General features: G+C 40.8%; 1 protein-coding gene across 26 annotated transcripts in view; it reads left to right on the plus strand.

Moving 5' to 3' along the window:
* LOC114644948 (uncharacterized) overlaps positions 1–16,432 on the plus strand; it is a 427,949-nt gene that overhangs the window by 330,737 nt on the left and 80,780 nt on the right. Inside the window, exon 3 of one of the 26 annotated variants that reach the window (XM_051925821.1) lies at positions 63–117. The exons of the other annotated variants lie outside the window; for them this stretch is intronic. Within the exon in view, the coding sequence (XP_051781781.1) occupies positions 63–117 (55 nt within the window). The remainder of the gene's footprint in view (positions 1–62; positions 118–16,432) is intronic. 26 annotated transcript variants of the gene reach the window in all.

The following is a 16,432-nucleotide window of genomic DNA, read 5'->3' on the forward strand; positions in this document are numbered from 1 at the left end:
AGCAGCGATTGTCTGATGTTTGACAAAATGTTTTGGGACATGGGTGCAAACAGCATGGAGAGGTTTTTTAAGACTTTAGAGAAGATGGATGATAAAAGTTTAACACTAACTAAAGAGGTGCTTGAAGAGCGCAGGCACTTGGAGACGGTAGTGGAAGGACTGCGGCCTCAAATCAGTACTACACTGAGTAAACGTGAAGAAATTAGACAGACCTATGACATTTTAAATAAGCACATTACTGACAAAGAGAGCAACAAAGATTTTGAGTATGAAGTGGACATAACTGAGACAATAAGAGAGAGCATTGCAGGCACCGGCAAGTTCATCACTAACTGCCAGAAATGCAATTTCACCTGTCATTATCCGTGTTCTTTACCAAATGATGAGGATAAGATCGGATGTGCTGCTATGAAGGACGGGGTCTGCAATATTTGTCCCGGTAAGTGTGTGTGGAATATTCACTCCAACCAACAGCACAGATTCATCTATGAAACAAAAAAAGTCAAAAAGACTTATGATGAGCTTAAGAAGAAATATGAAGATGCACAAGGGGAACTGATAACAACTGAGCAAGTGCTTGAGCGGCTTAAGCATGAATTGGATGATGTGACAATCTTGGTTTACAAACTCATTAAAGAGTCTCATGAAAGTATAAAACGACTTGATGAAATCGCCCTCAGACCAAACCCGCTGTCCTCTCCAGAGTACATTGACCTCCTCATTCAGGCTGAAGAACGAGAAGGAAAGCCGGGATGGATGGAGCGAGTGAAGTCACTGTGGGAAGTGAAAGAACAGGCAGTGATGATAGCAAAACTCCAAACCAAAAGTCAAAAGAGAAAATCATCAGAGACACTGTGCCAAAAGAATATCAAAGTTACAAAGCGGACCTAATGAAAAAAAAAAAAATATCAATAGTAAATGTGCTATATGTGGTTCAATCTCGGATACTGAATAACTGTTTTTTGGACCTTTGTATCCGCACAACTGACAACATCTGTTTGGGAATATGATTTTATTATGATGTAATCAAGAATGTTAAAGTGTGTTTTATTCATGTTTCTTTTTATTCTAACTACTTTATTAAAAGCATTTTTGGAAGATAAGCAAAGCATTGACCTGTAACTTTGACTATTTGTATTTAACTGTAACTTCTGATCTCTTTAAAAGTAACTTATGTAATTATAAAAAGAGGAAATGTTAGTAGAGACAGCAGACCACCAATTAAACTATCCATTCATCCATTTTCCAACCCACTGAATCCAAACACAGGGTCATGGGCGTCTGCTGGAGCCAATCCCAGCCAACATAGGGCACAAGACAGGAACCAATCCCAGGCAGGGTGCCAACCCACCGCAGGACACACACAAACACACCCAGCACACACTAGGGCCAATTTAGAATCACCAATCCACCTAACCTGCATGTCTTTGGGAGAAAACCCACGCAGACACGGGGAGAACATGCAAACTCCACGCAGGGAGGACCCGGGAAGCGAACCCGGGTCCCCAGGTCTCCCAACTGCGAGGCAGCAGCGCTACCCACTGCGCCACCATGCCGCCCCCAATTAAACTAGCAAAAATGAAATTTACCACCATATTTAAGGCAGTCTGGCATGATGAAACTGAAGGACAAATGGGCATTGCCCATTCATTTAGGTATGTAGAGGCACACAAGGCCTGTCAATTTTATTCAGTAATTCAATTGTACTTCCCAACCTGCATTCCTAAGTGAATGGCTGAATTGCAGCTCGTACCAACACTTGGTCAGCTTTGTTCTACATCTGATAACAAAAAGGTATAAATCAGAGTTGAGCAGGCACCTCATAGAAGCTCCTTCAGAGAAAAAGGCACCCATAATGACATTCATTTTAAGATTAACTGTGACGGAATATGATGGACAAAATGAGCCACCTACAGTATAAGGCGACACTGGAGATGTGTAACTGGAAGGGACCTTCAAAGCCTGCTACCTTAATCTCTTCTGTCTCTTTTGTGGGGAGCTAACTGCTTAAAAAACACTCTTTATTGGAGACCTGAAAGCTGATGAGCTGCCCATTTTGGGGGAGCTGAAAGGTGATCATCCACTCTTTTATGGATTAGAAGCCATCAATTCTCTGTGGAGCAAAAAGCTCACAAACTTTAATTGTAATGATATAGCTATTATCCATGGAGACTTGCAGCTGGATGAGTTGAATGAGCTCCAAGATCGACTCTGCCAAGTGAAACACAGTGCAAGAGACTGAGCCCAGTCTGAGAAGACTGATTAGCAGTCATATCTAACAAAAACCTGAGAAAGGCACCATCACACCACACCACAGACAAAGGACCATTTAGCTTTCATGCTTCACAAGATGAGATTAGATGGAGTTGGTGTCGTGGACATCTGAGACACCTGCCTTCATTTCATCTTCTCAGGGAGCTGCATGGTGCCTTAATCAGGTGGTGGTGGTGTCACTGGCTGTCACCACAGATGAACCAGAGAAGAGAACAGAGAAAACTGAAGATTAGTGGAGATTGTGGATCCCTGAAGAATCTGATAATTCTGTGCCCATATAGTCTATTAGGAATACAACTAATATGTAGCTACGATAAAGCCATATTAAAATAGTGGGTTTTTAGCACTTTTTAAAAATGTTCCACGGAATTGGCTTGGCAAATTTCTATAGGTAAAGTATTCAGATTTTAGGTGCATAAGAGCAGAAGACCACCTCAACACCTCTTTAAAGCTTGACTATTGGAAATAAAAGCAGAACACCATGCAAAGATGTGAAGTTACGACTTGGAGTGTAGGGGGTCAGGCATTCCAAAATATAGGACAGTACAGATTTATTAAAGCTTTAAAAACCATAAGAAGTATTTTAAAGTCAATTCTGAATGACACAGGCAACAAATATAATTACGCTAAAACTGGTGAGATGTGCTCAGATTTTCTTTTTCTAGTTAAGATTCTGGCTGATGCTTTCTGCACTCATTACAACCGATTAATGTCTTTCTTAGGTAGTCCTGTTAGGAGAGCGTTACAGGAATCTACTCGGCTAAAAATTAAAGCATGAACTACTTTTTCAGTGTCTTGTAAATCTGTTAGAGATTTAAATTTTGATTTATTCTTTAAGTGAAAGAATTCAGTGATAGTAATCTGGTTAATGTGTGATTTAAAGCTTACGTCAGAGGCGATGTTAATTCCTAAATTCTTTACTTCCAACTTAATTTTAAACCTAAGGGATCAAGTTTACTTCCAATATCCTTGTTATAGCCATGTTTTGCAATCACTAAAATGTATGTTTTATCCTTTTTAAGTGTAAGAAAGTTACTATTCATCCAGTTGGAAATACTTATAAGACATTGGATCAGAGAGCCAAGAGCATCATGGTCATCAGGCGCTAGTGATAAGTAGAATTTTGTGAGTGGCAATCTGGAGGACACAGTGGTGGGCCATCAGGGCCTGCAAGGCCTTCTCTGCTGTCCTAAAAAAAATATCTGAATCACAAACTGATGTTAATTATATTTTGTCCATGAATACTTATTAAATAATTCCAAATAGTCTGTCCGCTTCCTTTCATAGCTGTTCCGATGGCTGTGCTGCTTCCAGATATGTATTTTCATATTAAAGCATTTAACCAATCACATTTCAGCAATCATTTGTTGCCAGGCAGGGTCAAAGTCAAAGAAGTCTGCCAGGAGGCCTTCACAATCCGTTCTGCAGGCCCTCGAACACAAAATAGATGTCGATTAAACCGTTGCTTCAACCAATCAGATTTTGAGTTGGTTTCACTAGGGCCCTCTAGCAGGCGTACAGCAACGTCACCGTATTTAGACCCATTGATTGGATAGGATGGTGTAATATAAAAATCTGAATGAGAGCATCATGGGGCAGCTGTACACATTGGTATGTTTGGCGGTGAGCATTCCCGTGTCCACTGCTTCTGTCGAACGGACATTTTCAGCCCTAAAGAGAATTAAAACTTATGCCAGAAATACGACAGGGCAGGTTTGACTTTCAGCATTAGCTTCGATGGCGATAGAAAGGGACTTCGTGATGGAACTGAAGCGCACAGATAATCTGTATGACAGAGTAATTGAACTGTTTTTGAGGAAAGAGAGGAGGATGGATTTTGTTTACAAATAATCCGATTTTTTGGTGAGTGAAATGTTGCGATTTTCCTAAATAATATTGCAAGTTTATGAGTTATTATTGATGTTTTTTATGTGTGTTGGGCTGTAGCTGCAGTAGAAAAGAACTTGTTCACCTCTGGTTTGTCTATTCAATAAAGGCATTTATTGTGGCTATACGAGTTATCTATCTGCGATGCAATGGCTCTTTATACTGTATTTCTGCATATTAAGGTGGTTTTTATAACCATAAATTAGTTTTTGAGGGGCGGGTTGATTCAGATGGAGCACTACTGAATGCATAGGTGTGAAATGCATGGTCCGCCACTGAGAGGACATGATACGAGACAGACTGGTATGCAGCATAAACGATGATTGAATGCAACGTCCGTTACTGGCAGAAACAGAACTTCCGTTGATAACGGCCAAGGAAATTGCACTGGCTATGGAAGCGGCGGACAAAGATGTCGTGGCGTTACAACAGCAACTGCAGATTGTAAGTACTGGAGACGTTAAAGTGCATAAACTCCACGCATCTCAGACTTAGGAGAAGGATAGTGTTTCCTGTTTTTGTTGCGGGGTTAAGCACAATAGTGTTCAGTGCCGTTTCATAACTGCAACATGCAGTTGGTGTCACAAGAGGGGGCATTTAGCGAGGAAATGTTTAATCAGAGCGCAACACAATGAAAAACTAGAAAATAAGTTGACCAGAAAGGATAATTCAGCTAATTTTCTGGAAGATGAAAAGTAGTGAAGCGAGGATGAATAGGCATTCACACTGTACCAACTAACAAGCAACAAAGTTTCACCATATAAAGTCACACTAGAAATAAATGGGCAAAACATTGAAATGGAAATTGACACAGGTGCATCAGTCACCATACTAAGTGAAGAGGCGGGCAGACGACTGGGAGCTGTTGAACTGCAGGAAGCTGATGTGTCATTACGGACATATACTGGAGATTTGGTGCCTGTGTTAGGCAGACTACGGGCTCAAATTAAATTCCAAGAAGAGCAGAAGGAATTGCCTCTGTTGATTGTGAGAGGTAATGGGGCAAATCTCATGGGTCGAGACTGGTTGAGAGAGATTAAACTCAACTGGGGTGAAATATACAGAGTACATACTGTCCCTGAGCCTTTGGAGTCAGTGTTGGAAAGACACAGAATTGTATTCAAGGACGGACTAGGAACACTGGTGGGGACAGAGGCAAAGATTTATGTGGATGGGGAGGTTCAGCCTAGATTCTTTAAAGCTCGTCCATTGCCATACAGTTTGAAAGACAAAGTGGGAAAAGAATTACAGAGACTTCAGAGTGAGGGTATTATAGAACCTGCATATTTTTCAGAGTGGGCTGCGTCGATAATACCCGTAAGTAAAGGCTGATGGAACAATTTGCATCTGTGGAGATTACAAGCTCACTGTAAACCGAGCTTCCAGACTGGATAATTATCCAATTCCCAAAACAGAGGACTTACTGGCAGAGTTAGGAGGTGGTCAGAAGTTTACGAAATTAGACCTCTCCCAGACCTATCAACAGTTAGTGTTAGAACCAGGGTCCCACAAGTTCACCACAATAATTACAACCTTTTTGTTACTTCGCGCCCCCATAGGGGGGCCCGCCCCACATTTTGAGAACCACTGCTCTAAAGTTTTTCCCAAATTGGACCTTCACCAGGGACACCTGCGGATTCCTCTTCACCCTGAAAGTAGAGATTTGACTGCCTTTCTCACCCACAATGGGGTGTTTTGTTATGCCACTGGGTGCCATTTGGCATACTCAGCTCTGACCCCCAGCTATTTTCAGAAGGTGATGTCCACTAACTTTATCACAATTCCTAGGCTAGTCATCTGTCTGGATGACATTGTCATTCATGACTCAACTCCAGCAGCTCATGATGGATGCGTCCGAAGTGTTTTCAAAGTTATTAGCTACTCGTCACCTCACACTGAATGGCAACAAATGTGCATTCTCAGTGCCTTCCATTGAGTTTGTATGGTTTTGTCTGCCTGTCAATGGCCTCTCGCCATTCCAATCTCATGTGGAAGCAATCCAGCGCATCCTCAAGCCCACAAATGCAGCCTGGTAGACCTCACTTCTTGGAATGACTGCCTTCTATCTATCTATCTATCTATCTATCTATCTATCTATCTATCTATCTATCTATCTATCTATCTATCTATCTATCTATCTATCTATCTATCTATCTATCTATCTATCTATCTATCTATCTATCTATCTATCTATCTATCTATCTATCTATCTATCTATCTATCTATCTATGATTTCTGACACAGTACTTCAACACCAAATCCCAATTATGTCACCTACTGAGGAAGAACATTCCTTGTCCCTGGACTCCCAACTGCTCAGAAGTTGTCCATCTCTTGAAGGTACGGCTCATGTCTCCACTTGTCTTTGCTCACTTTGACATCTGTAACCCATCCTTTGTTATGTGGGATGATTCCAGTGAGTCGCTCTCTCACCTACAGAATGGTACTGAATGACCCATTGCCTTCAACTTGCAGGCTATAAGCCCAGCTGAACAGACGCATTTTGTGGGTAAGTGTGAAACTCTAATTTGTGTCTTTACTTGTGAATGGTGGCACTTGTTTCTTTTTGGGTGGGCATTCAAGTTACGTACTGACCCATAGGCACTTATAGCCCTTCCGTCAATATCAGGCACTAGACACAAGCCCCTTAGGATTTACAGCTGGTATAACTTCACATTATAGTTCACCCTGGCCTTGAATTTGCAGTGGCAAATCTGTTGTCCTATGATTCCTCTACTCCACCACAGAACCCGGACTTGACATCAGCAAAACAGAACTTGTTCAAATGCTCCTCTCTCCACTATGAGTCACTGTCTCATTACAGGAGTTTAAACAGGCCTCTCAAAATTACCCTGTGCCCCCGCTATAGATTCTCATTCATACAGGTTGGCCCCATAGATATCATTTTGGCGGAGCTGTCAACATACTACAGCATATGTGCTGAGCTGTCCTGTTGGGATGAATTTTGTGTAACCTGTGGCACTTGCACAGTCAATTGTAGTTGCCTCTGATCTCGGATCCTCACCATGGCTCATAAAGGCTATTTGGGCGTTGTGTGAGTTAAACACTGCTGCCATAATCTTGTGTGCTGACCTGGGATAGATACAGTAGAAAAACTGAACATCTTGTTCATGACTGGTTCTGCCATTGCTCCCCAGCTACAGCCTACAGCGTGGCCAGACCAGCCACGTTTCGTGTTCTATGCTCATATGAACTGTGCACTTTTTTGAAATGAGATATACAACACTGTGTCACGTAAAGAGTTGGTGCATGCATACTGGCCATTGTGCTGACCTCACTTTGTGAAATTAACAATGAGCGCCACCCAGTGGCCTGTTTGACGGTGACACCTAGAGTGACAATTTATTCTGCCCATGACTGTTCTTTCCTTAACCCTGCATGCTCATCCCTCCTCTTCTGATCGACTGATCCTTTGAGCCTTTCCAGGATAACCATGTTGAAGATCTTTCCAGAACCAGACATGAGTGGAATGGACATGTCACCCAAAATAAATATTGTATACAGTATAAATTATAGTGATAAATAATAAAGCATAGGTAATATTCTGCGGTGGGCTAGCGCCCTGCCTAGGGTTTATTTCCTGCATTGAGCCCTGTGTTGGCTGGGATTGGCTCCAACAGACCCTCATGTCCCTGTAGTTAGGCTATAGCGGGTTGGATAATGGATGGACGGATGGATGGAGGTGTAATTACAGAGGGCGCTAGGGGACTGAAAGATTCAAAGTTCTGCCTGAGTGCCATTTAGCCCTGCCACGTAGACCTCAACCTGGCCACAGTTTAGGTGAAGGTTCTTTATGGCGTTCCATGTTTCACACACACACCCCAAAAATGTTCCTGTCAGGCTAATTTGAATTTGTCTCCTTGTATTTGAGTTTTTGGATTTGTTTAGAAGTGGATGGGATGGTGTCCTGTCTGACTCCTGTATCAAATCTAATTCTAATGTCATAGGGTCTGGCCATGCAAATACATTTATACTGTGCTGTGATATTAGGATTTGCAAAAGGCCATATACAATAAAAATATCAAAAGATCAGGAAAGAGTTTCTTTTCTTTAGAGCAAATAGCTAATTTAAATTCAAATAGTTTCCTGGAAATCACGTGTCTAAAGAAGACACAGAAGCTACACCTGTTGGCAGACTGCCAAGCAGACCTTTTAAAAAGCCAGAAGAGCATCAGCTGGGCAGAGCCTGAAACACCTTGAAGTGCTGGGAGTGACAATGGGGGCATCTCTGTGCAAGTAAGAGAAATGTATTTGATTTCTTTATCATCTTGAGTTTATGTTTATTTTACAAAGATGAGGATTAAATTAAATACAACAATATTACTTATGATTTGATGATGCTCTATTTGTTATTTTTAGGATATCATTTTGAAGCAAATATATTCTGGGCTGAATGAAATTTTTGAAATTAAAAGTGTTGCCTTTATTTAAGTTAACCTGAATCAGTACTTTTTATATGCTGTTGACGTGTGAGTTGGTGTCTTTCTCCCCAAAGACGAGTCTAAGTCTCTGTATCTTAGCAAAACCAGTTCTCATTTACTGGAAACAGGACAAGCCATGTTATTTATTGTAGCTGGATCTACCATTCTACTACACAGACACAGCAAACAGGAGGGTCAGGGCCAGGGCAGTGGCCATGTTATAATGATCCCTCCATCACCCATCAGGCGATAGGCACTTATTGCACGTGGCAGCGGTCAGCTTGTAGTTTTTTCTGTGGCGCTGAGACAGACAAGCAGCCCTCAACAGATGCGGCAGTCATGATTATGTGTGTCGTCCCATTAGGGAGTGTCTCAAAAGAGTGCAGAAGTCTCACAATGCATTCACATCTTTTTGGTTTTTACTTGTTTTTTTTTACATGTACACGGTGTTTTATTTTCATTCCACTTTATCAGTTTGGACTATATTGTTAAGTCCATTACATAAAATCCAAACGAAAATCTGTTTTAATTCCAGATTACATTGTGACAAAACTGGAAGTTGAATCCTTTCTCAAGGCACTGTAAAAACAGATTTATTCTTCCATCTTGTAGATAGTGGTCTGACATTGGATTCTTTAAATTTACATTCTTGCTTATTCTCAAAACAAACTTTTTACGTGTACTCCATAATCAATATGGAAAAGTGTCTCATGTCAAACCACAAAAAAATCAACAAAAAGATTAAACATTACCATAAAGTGAAAAAATCTGATACATTGACTTGTAATGGCATGATGAAGAAGAAGATGAAGATAAAATTCAGGTAAACAGCAAACACTTATTGGAAAAGTAAGTCAAAAAGCACACATGACAAAGCGATTTTTCTGCAGTGTGAATTTCTCTGCTTGCAACAGTAATTGAAGTTGACTTTTTATCCATTTTATAAGAATTTCTTGCCCGTGGCATCTTAAAACCTGTTTAACTTGGATGACTTTAAAAACAACAAACGAGGCACAGCTTTCGAGAACCTTGATTGTTCAGTGGCTCTTACATTTTCGACAGTATTGTGAGGTGATAAGTTTGCTCACCACCTTGAAAAAGACCCTGTTTTGTGATATGGCTTTGTCAACACATTGATGAGCTGGCAGAAGACATTGAAGATTAATTACATGAGAGTCTTACCCATTGAATTTATTGCACCACAGCAGAATGAATCAATTGAAAGACGACAATTGTCTGAGCTGTTTGTGTTTGTGCAATACGGCCTTGATAAACTCACAGTTGATAAAAGAAATAACAAATAATGGGGGGGGGGGGGGGGGGGGGGGGGGTTGCCAGTTAGGAATTTCAGCTTACAGAGAGGTGCAGGAGAAGAAAATGTAACAATGGCAAGTCTAACTGTGTTCTTCCTACTTAAGATCCCACTCATAGTGTTCTTTATCAGTTGTTCTAATCAAACAATTCAATCATTTTAAACATTTTAGTGTATGTTTAACTACTAAATAAAGTTTTTTAAGCACTCATAGGGTTTCTATTCCTCATCCATAATAACCAAAAGGGAAAAACACAATAACATGCTATTGTAAAATTAATGTTTATTAGCACATTGATCTCTTAACATCTAAAACTGGATGATGGGCCCCATCTTAGTGAGGACATCTGGCTTCCCCTTAAAAGCATTAGGGAAGGAGGCCTTATTTTGTGAGTGTGTTATAGACCACCCAATGCAACAACCACAGCAATATTTATTTCTATAGCACATTGTCTTACAAATAATGTTGCTCAAAGTGCTTTACATGATGAAGAAAGAGAAAAAATACAAAGTAAATAATTAAAATTAGGGAACACTAATTAACATAAAATAAAAGTAAGGTCTGATGGCCAGGGAGGACACAAAAAAAAAAAAAACTCCAGACGGTTGGAGAAAAAAACAAAATCTGTAGGGGTTCTGAGGACAGGAGACCACCCAGCCCACTCTAGGCATTCTACCTAACATCAATGACCTCAATCAGTCCTCATGGCATTCAGGGTTCTCATGGAAGAACTTGATGATGACGGTCATGTGGACTTCTGGCCTTTAATCCATCAATGTAAGGACATCATGGTGCTTTGATTAGATGGTGGTGGTGCAGATCACCACCACAGAAGATTATGCGCCCCCTCCAATTTGCCAAAATGCAATGGGGAAATTTCGTAACATCAATTTGGCACCCCCTGGATGCTGCGCCCGGGGACAGATGTCCCCCCTTGCCACTCGCTAGCTGCGCCACTGTTGTGGAACCACCATGAATAATAATGATAATTAATTGAATATACAGACCATCAGGATTAAACTAAAATGAAGCTGTGAGAAAGCCATGTTAAAGTAATGTGTTTCAGCAGTGTTTTAAAGTGCTTCTCTGTATTAGCCTGGCGAATTCCTATTGCTAAGCTATTCCAGATTTGAGGTACATAACAGCAGAAGGCCGCCCGCCTCACCACTTCTTGTAAGTTTAGCTCTTGGAATTCTAAACAGACACTCATTTGAAGATCTAAGGTTACGATTTGGAGTGTAAGGTGTTAGACATTCCGATATATAAGATGGAGCGAGATTATTGAAGGCTTTGTAAACCATCAGCACTATTTTAAAGTCAATGCAGACAATAACTTCAATGCACATCTCTGTAGTAAAATTAAAAATGCAAATTTACAGGGCGATATTAAAGCCATGGGGGACTTCAACTACCTGAATTTTAACCGAGATAACCTTGCAAATGGTGGAGTACAAAAGAAGGAGTTTTTAGACGTAATCAGGGACTGTTTTTAACACAATATGTCAAAGCACAAACACAGGGGGACACATGTCTGAATTTAGTATTTTGTAATAATCAGGACAGAATTGAAGGTGTAGAGGTGATTGAACCACTAGGGTCAACTGACCATAATACAATACAATTCTCAGTGTTTTGGAAGAGTGCGAAGGCAGAGATAAAAACTGTTAAGTCTGACTTTGGTAGGGCAACTGTTGAGTAGATGCAGCAAAGACTAAGAAGGATGGGCTGGGATAAGCTTTGAAATGTGGAGACGGTTGAGGAGCAGTGGCACAGGTTTAAAAATGTTTTACATGTAATGCAACACAGGTACATACCTAAATTTGGAATTAATGGGAAATTTAAAAATGTCCACAATGGGTTAATAAAGAGGTGAAAAAGAAACTGCAAAGGAAAAAACAAATTAATAAGGTATATAAGAATAGTAAATTGTAGGGTGTATGAGAATATGAGGGCAACCATTAAGAAGGACATTAGAGAAAATAAAAGACAGAGAGGAATATAGCAGATAAGGCAACTAGCGAGCCAAAGAGATTCTTTCAGTATTTTAGCACTTAAAGAATAGCTAAGGAGGAGGTGAAGTGCATCAGGAGTAGTATAAACTGGCACCAATATCGATCAAAACCTTGACAGGTGTAAGTCCTGCCCCCCTAGATTTGCGGTAGATGTAGCCTAGTTATTGAAAGTTCCATCCTCTTTTCTGTACCTGCTCTGTGTTGTTTTATAGGCATCAGGCATTTTGCCTGTCATCTGAATGGAAAGTGTCGGCCATTTTGACTGTAGTCCGAGAGGAGTGGCCATCTTAGTCATGGTCTGAAAAGGGGCGGGCAGATTTGGAAACCGAGGACGACCTTGGGCCTGTAAGGAAACAAGGTAAGTCAGCTATGGGGCAGAGCAGGGCATCCTAGTCCTAGGTGAGTACAGCCTGCGCAGAAAGTACAGAGAGCATGAGTGACAGACCAAGAGAGAGGATGTACAAGAAGACATTAAAGAGAATCTACTACACTCCAAAGGAGACTGGCAGTTTTGGCAGGATTAACAACCTCTTGAGAAATGTATCAGGTTGTGGAGAAAATATCAAGCGAAAAAATATGTTGGAGTGGATGAGTGGACAATATACCTATAGAGTGTACAAACCAGCATGGGCAAAGTTCAAGAAAAACATAACAATTGTTTCAACTGTCGATGACCAGTGGCAAGCAGATTTGGTAGAGATGTGTTAATACTCAAATATCTGTGATGGATACAAATTTATCCTCGCATGTATCAATGTGCTCTCAAAATATGCTTGGGCTGTGCCATTAAAGGCCAAGACATGGATAGAATTTACTTGGGATTTTAGTTTGATTTTATGACAGGGTAGAGTTCTTAAGAAACTACAGGCAGACTAAGGCAGAGAGTTTCATAACACTTTGGTACAAAAAGTACCAAAACAGAACAATATTTTACATTTTGTCACAAACAGTGAAGTATAAGCAAGTATAGCGGAACAATTCGATAGGACGTTAAAGTCCTGTGAGAACACAAAATAAAAAATAAACAAACAAACCTGCAAACAAGGTGCGGCCCCAGCAGGGAGCCCATTATAAAGTGTTTATGGTAGCACATGCTTTATGTATTTGTCCATCTATTATCCAACCCGCTATATCCTAACTACAGGGTCACAAGGGTCTGCTGGAGCCAATCCCAGCCAACACAGGGCGCAAGGTAGGAAACAAACCCTGGGCAGGGCACCAGCCCACCACAGGGCACACACACACCCACACCCACACTCACTAGGGACAATTTAGAATCGCCAATGCACCTAACATGCATGTCTTTGGACTGTGGGAGGAAACCGGAGCACCCGGAGGAAACCCACGCAGACACGGGGGGAGCATGCACACTCCGCGCAGGGAGGACCCGCGAAGTGAATCCACTGTGCCACCGTGCCACCTTTATATATTTCTATTTCACTAAACTATACAAACCATTCACGCTAACATTCATCTACTAGATGGTCATCCTCTACAATGAAGATCGTATTTTCTAAAGCAATTTATTTTGTTGTTGCAGAATCCATGTTTTGCTTCCTACAGGCATAAAGAAAGGAGATAGGAAAGTGTCACCATGGAGAGCTGCTGTTGTACACCTTAGCAGTGTCAGACTGAGACTCAGGGGATAAGAGAACAGAAAAGGCAGAGAGACAACGGCGAGGTAAAGGAGCCAGTAAGAGCAGGAGACAGAGGAGAGAGAAGACCAATACAAGTGTACAGATGCTGCAGTGTGGAGCTGGCGATTGAGCCAACAGAGACAGACGGACACAGAGAGAGAGAGAGAGAGTCACGGGGAGCCATGTCTAATGAAGCCGAAAATATGTATGGTTATGAAAACTCTTAGCATTTCCTCATCATTAGATTCTGTTTTTCTTTATATTAACATCTTTTATTTTTGTCCTGCTGAAATACTTGTAATAAAGATGTGGCAGTTTTAACTTGATTATTTATTTCTCAACATTTAATTTGTTCTCATTCTTTAGCTTTATGGTTTCAAGTTGGTGATATGTTTTAGGAAAATATACTTAAGAACAGCTTTTCCTTTGGTACACTCTCATGGGGCAGTGAAGAGTTATAACTCACCTGATTACTTCAAGTCATTGTCCTTTGTTCATTTTGTATTTTTTGGAGATTGTAAACAAACTGTTTTCACATTTTGCTTTACTGAGACGGTGGCTGGTGAAGAAACTCACTGGGGGACACGAAGGCAGTCAGCTGTGTGGTGCAAACCACAACCCTTAACTTTCAACCATCTTGGCAGATTTCATTTTAATATCACGGGATGCTTCCCTGCACGCATACATTTTATTACCAAAAGAGAGCACAGAGTCTTACATTATGCGTCATCACTGCAACACCTTCCACGTTTTGCCACAGCAAAAGATAGCATAAGTTGGAGGATCAGGATTCTTGTTTTTTCATTAAATATGTGTTAGAAGATTTTCTAGGTAACAGACTAAATGGCCTTGCCATTAACTCGGTACTTGTTATTATTATAAAATGCCCCTGGCATCTGCGTCACAAAGTAGGTAGCAATTTTCACCTTCAGGGCTTTGCATTTTTCACTTATGCTTTTTAGCATAAATGTCCTCAGAAAAAGAAACAATAGCGTACTCCTTAGCATCACGTATCTGTAAAAATAAAACATCAGGGTGAACTCAAAACACAACCCAACCCACCATCTCAGAGTTAGTCCTTATAGAGCACAGCGATACATCTGAGAATACATTTATATCCATCATTGAATTTTGAGTAATAAGACATCTACGCCAAATCTGGTCATTGATTGTTGAAACAATTGCTCTGTTTTTTAATGCTTTATATTTTTTCCACAACCTAATACATTTCTCCAGAGGCTGTTAATGCTGCCAAAACTGCCAGTCTCCTTGGGAGTGTTCAATCATTAATAAGTACAACAATGGAACAGCAATAGTTTGATGATTAACTAACCACCCCCCCAAATTAGGACCGAGTCAGGATAGTGAATTTTATGACAGGGATGGGAGAAGTGTGTAAAATCAGTTTGGCAAGAGATTCTCTGCAGGACTGTCTCAATCAAATCCCACAGGAAAGCCAAACTACTTAGCATCAGAACAACAAATGATTTGGGGGTTAGATGTGAATGTTATCGTGTGTCCCATTGGTCTGAAGTATGGCTGTTTAGGATTGGTTTGAATCAGAGGCCATTCTATAGCACAATGCATTACTGGTGCAAGGATTTGGACAAAGAATGTATGCATTTGCTTGCTTTACCCCTCCCAATATCTCTTTCTCACCATCATGTTGAAGGAGCATCACACACACCATGAACTGAAAAGAAGACCACATTGAGAAGCACAGCCTAGTAGCCATATTTAGTCAGGCATTCAGCCCATCCTGAAGAAAGCTAGAAATGATAACTTAACTAGACACATTAGGAGTAACTAACAAGTCTGTGTGCCACCTGAAACTACACATCAGCATTTATCAGGTTGTATGGTTGTCAATATTCACTTGTACATTGATTATTGTTGTTATTTTATGAATATTATCAATAATACATTATTTAAAGTTGTAACTTAACTCCTGTTTGTCTTTTACTCTGTAATTTCCTGAGGTTATAGATGTAGAAGGGAAGGTGGGGAGAAGTTATAAAGTACAATACCTTATAAACAGTGGTAAGTCTATGAGATTTGAGATATTCTGACAAAGGCCTCACAATAAAGAATACAAAAAGGGGAAAGTAGAGTAATATAGAACTCTATCAAGACATAATAGTAAGTAAGCTAAACGTGCAAATTAATGGAAGGAATTACTAAGGATAAGTTGAGCAGCTCATGGCAAGAGAAGGAGTTTTACTGAACTGCCAGTACGGGTTCACAAGAGGGAGATCACGTTTTACTAACATGGTAGAATTCTGTGAGGAAGCAACAAAGGGATCTGAGCAGAGTGGTGTGTATGGTATTATTTATCGTGACATTCAGAAAGCATTTGATAAGGTGCCAGATTAGAGGGGATGAGAGGATGGGCATCAAACTAAAATAAGTGGGAGTTCAGGGTGATGTTTTTAGATGGGTGTAGAATATTGGCTCAGGCACAGGAAGCAGGCCAGTGATATGATTGAAGTGAAGACACTGCCCATTAAAAAGCCTATGGGAAGTCATGCTATAAAATGTAAGGAGATAAAAGATGAAAAATTAAGACTTAATCATCCATCCATCCATCCATCCATTTTCCAACCCGCTGAATCCGAATACAGGGTCACGGGGGTCTTCTGGAGCCAATCCCAGCCAACACAAGGCAGGAACCAATCCCGGGCAGGGTGCCAACCCACCGCAGGACATACACAAACACACCCACATACCAAGCACACACTAGGGCCAATTTAGAATCGCCAATCCACCTAACCTGCATGTCTTTGAGAGGAAACCGGAGCGCCCGGAAGAAACCCACGCAGACACGGGGAGAACATGTAAGCTCCACACAGGCAGGACTCAGGTCCCCA

Source organism: Erpetoichthys calabaricus, chromosome 4 (assembly GCF_900747795.2).
Source record: "Erpetoichthys calabaricus chromosome 4, fErpCal1.3, whole genome shotgun sequence".
NCBI classification, from domain to species: Eukaryota; Metazoa; Chordata; class Cladistia; order Polypteriformes; family Polypteridae; genus Erpetoichthys; species Erpetoichthys calabaricus.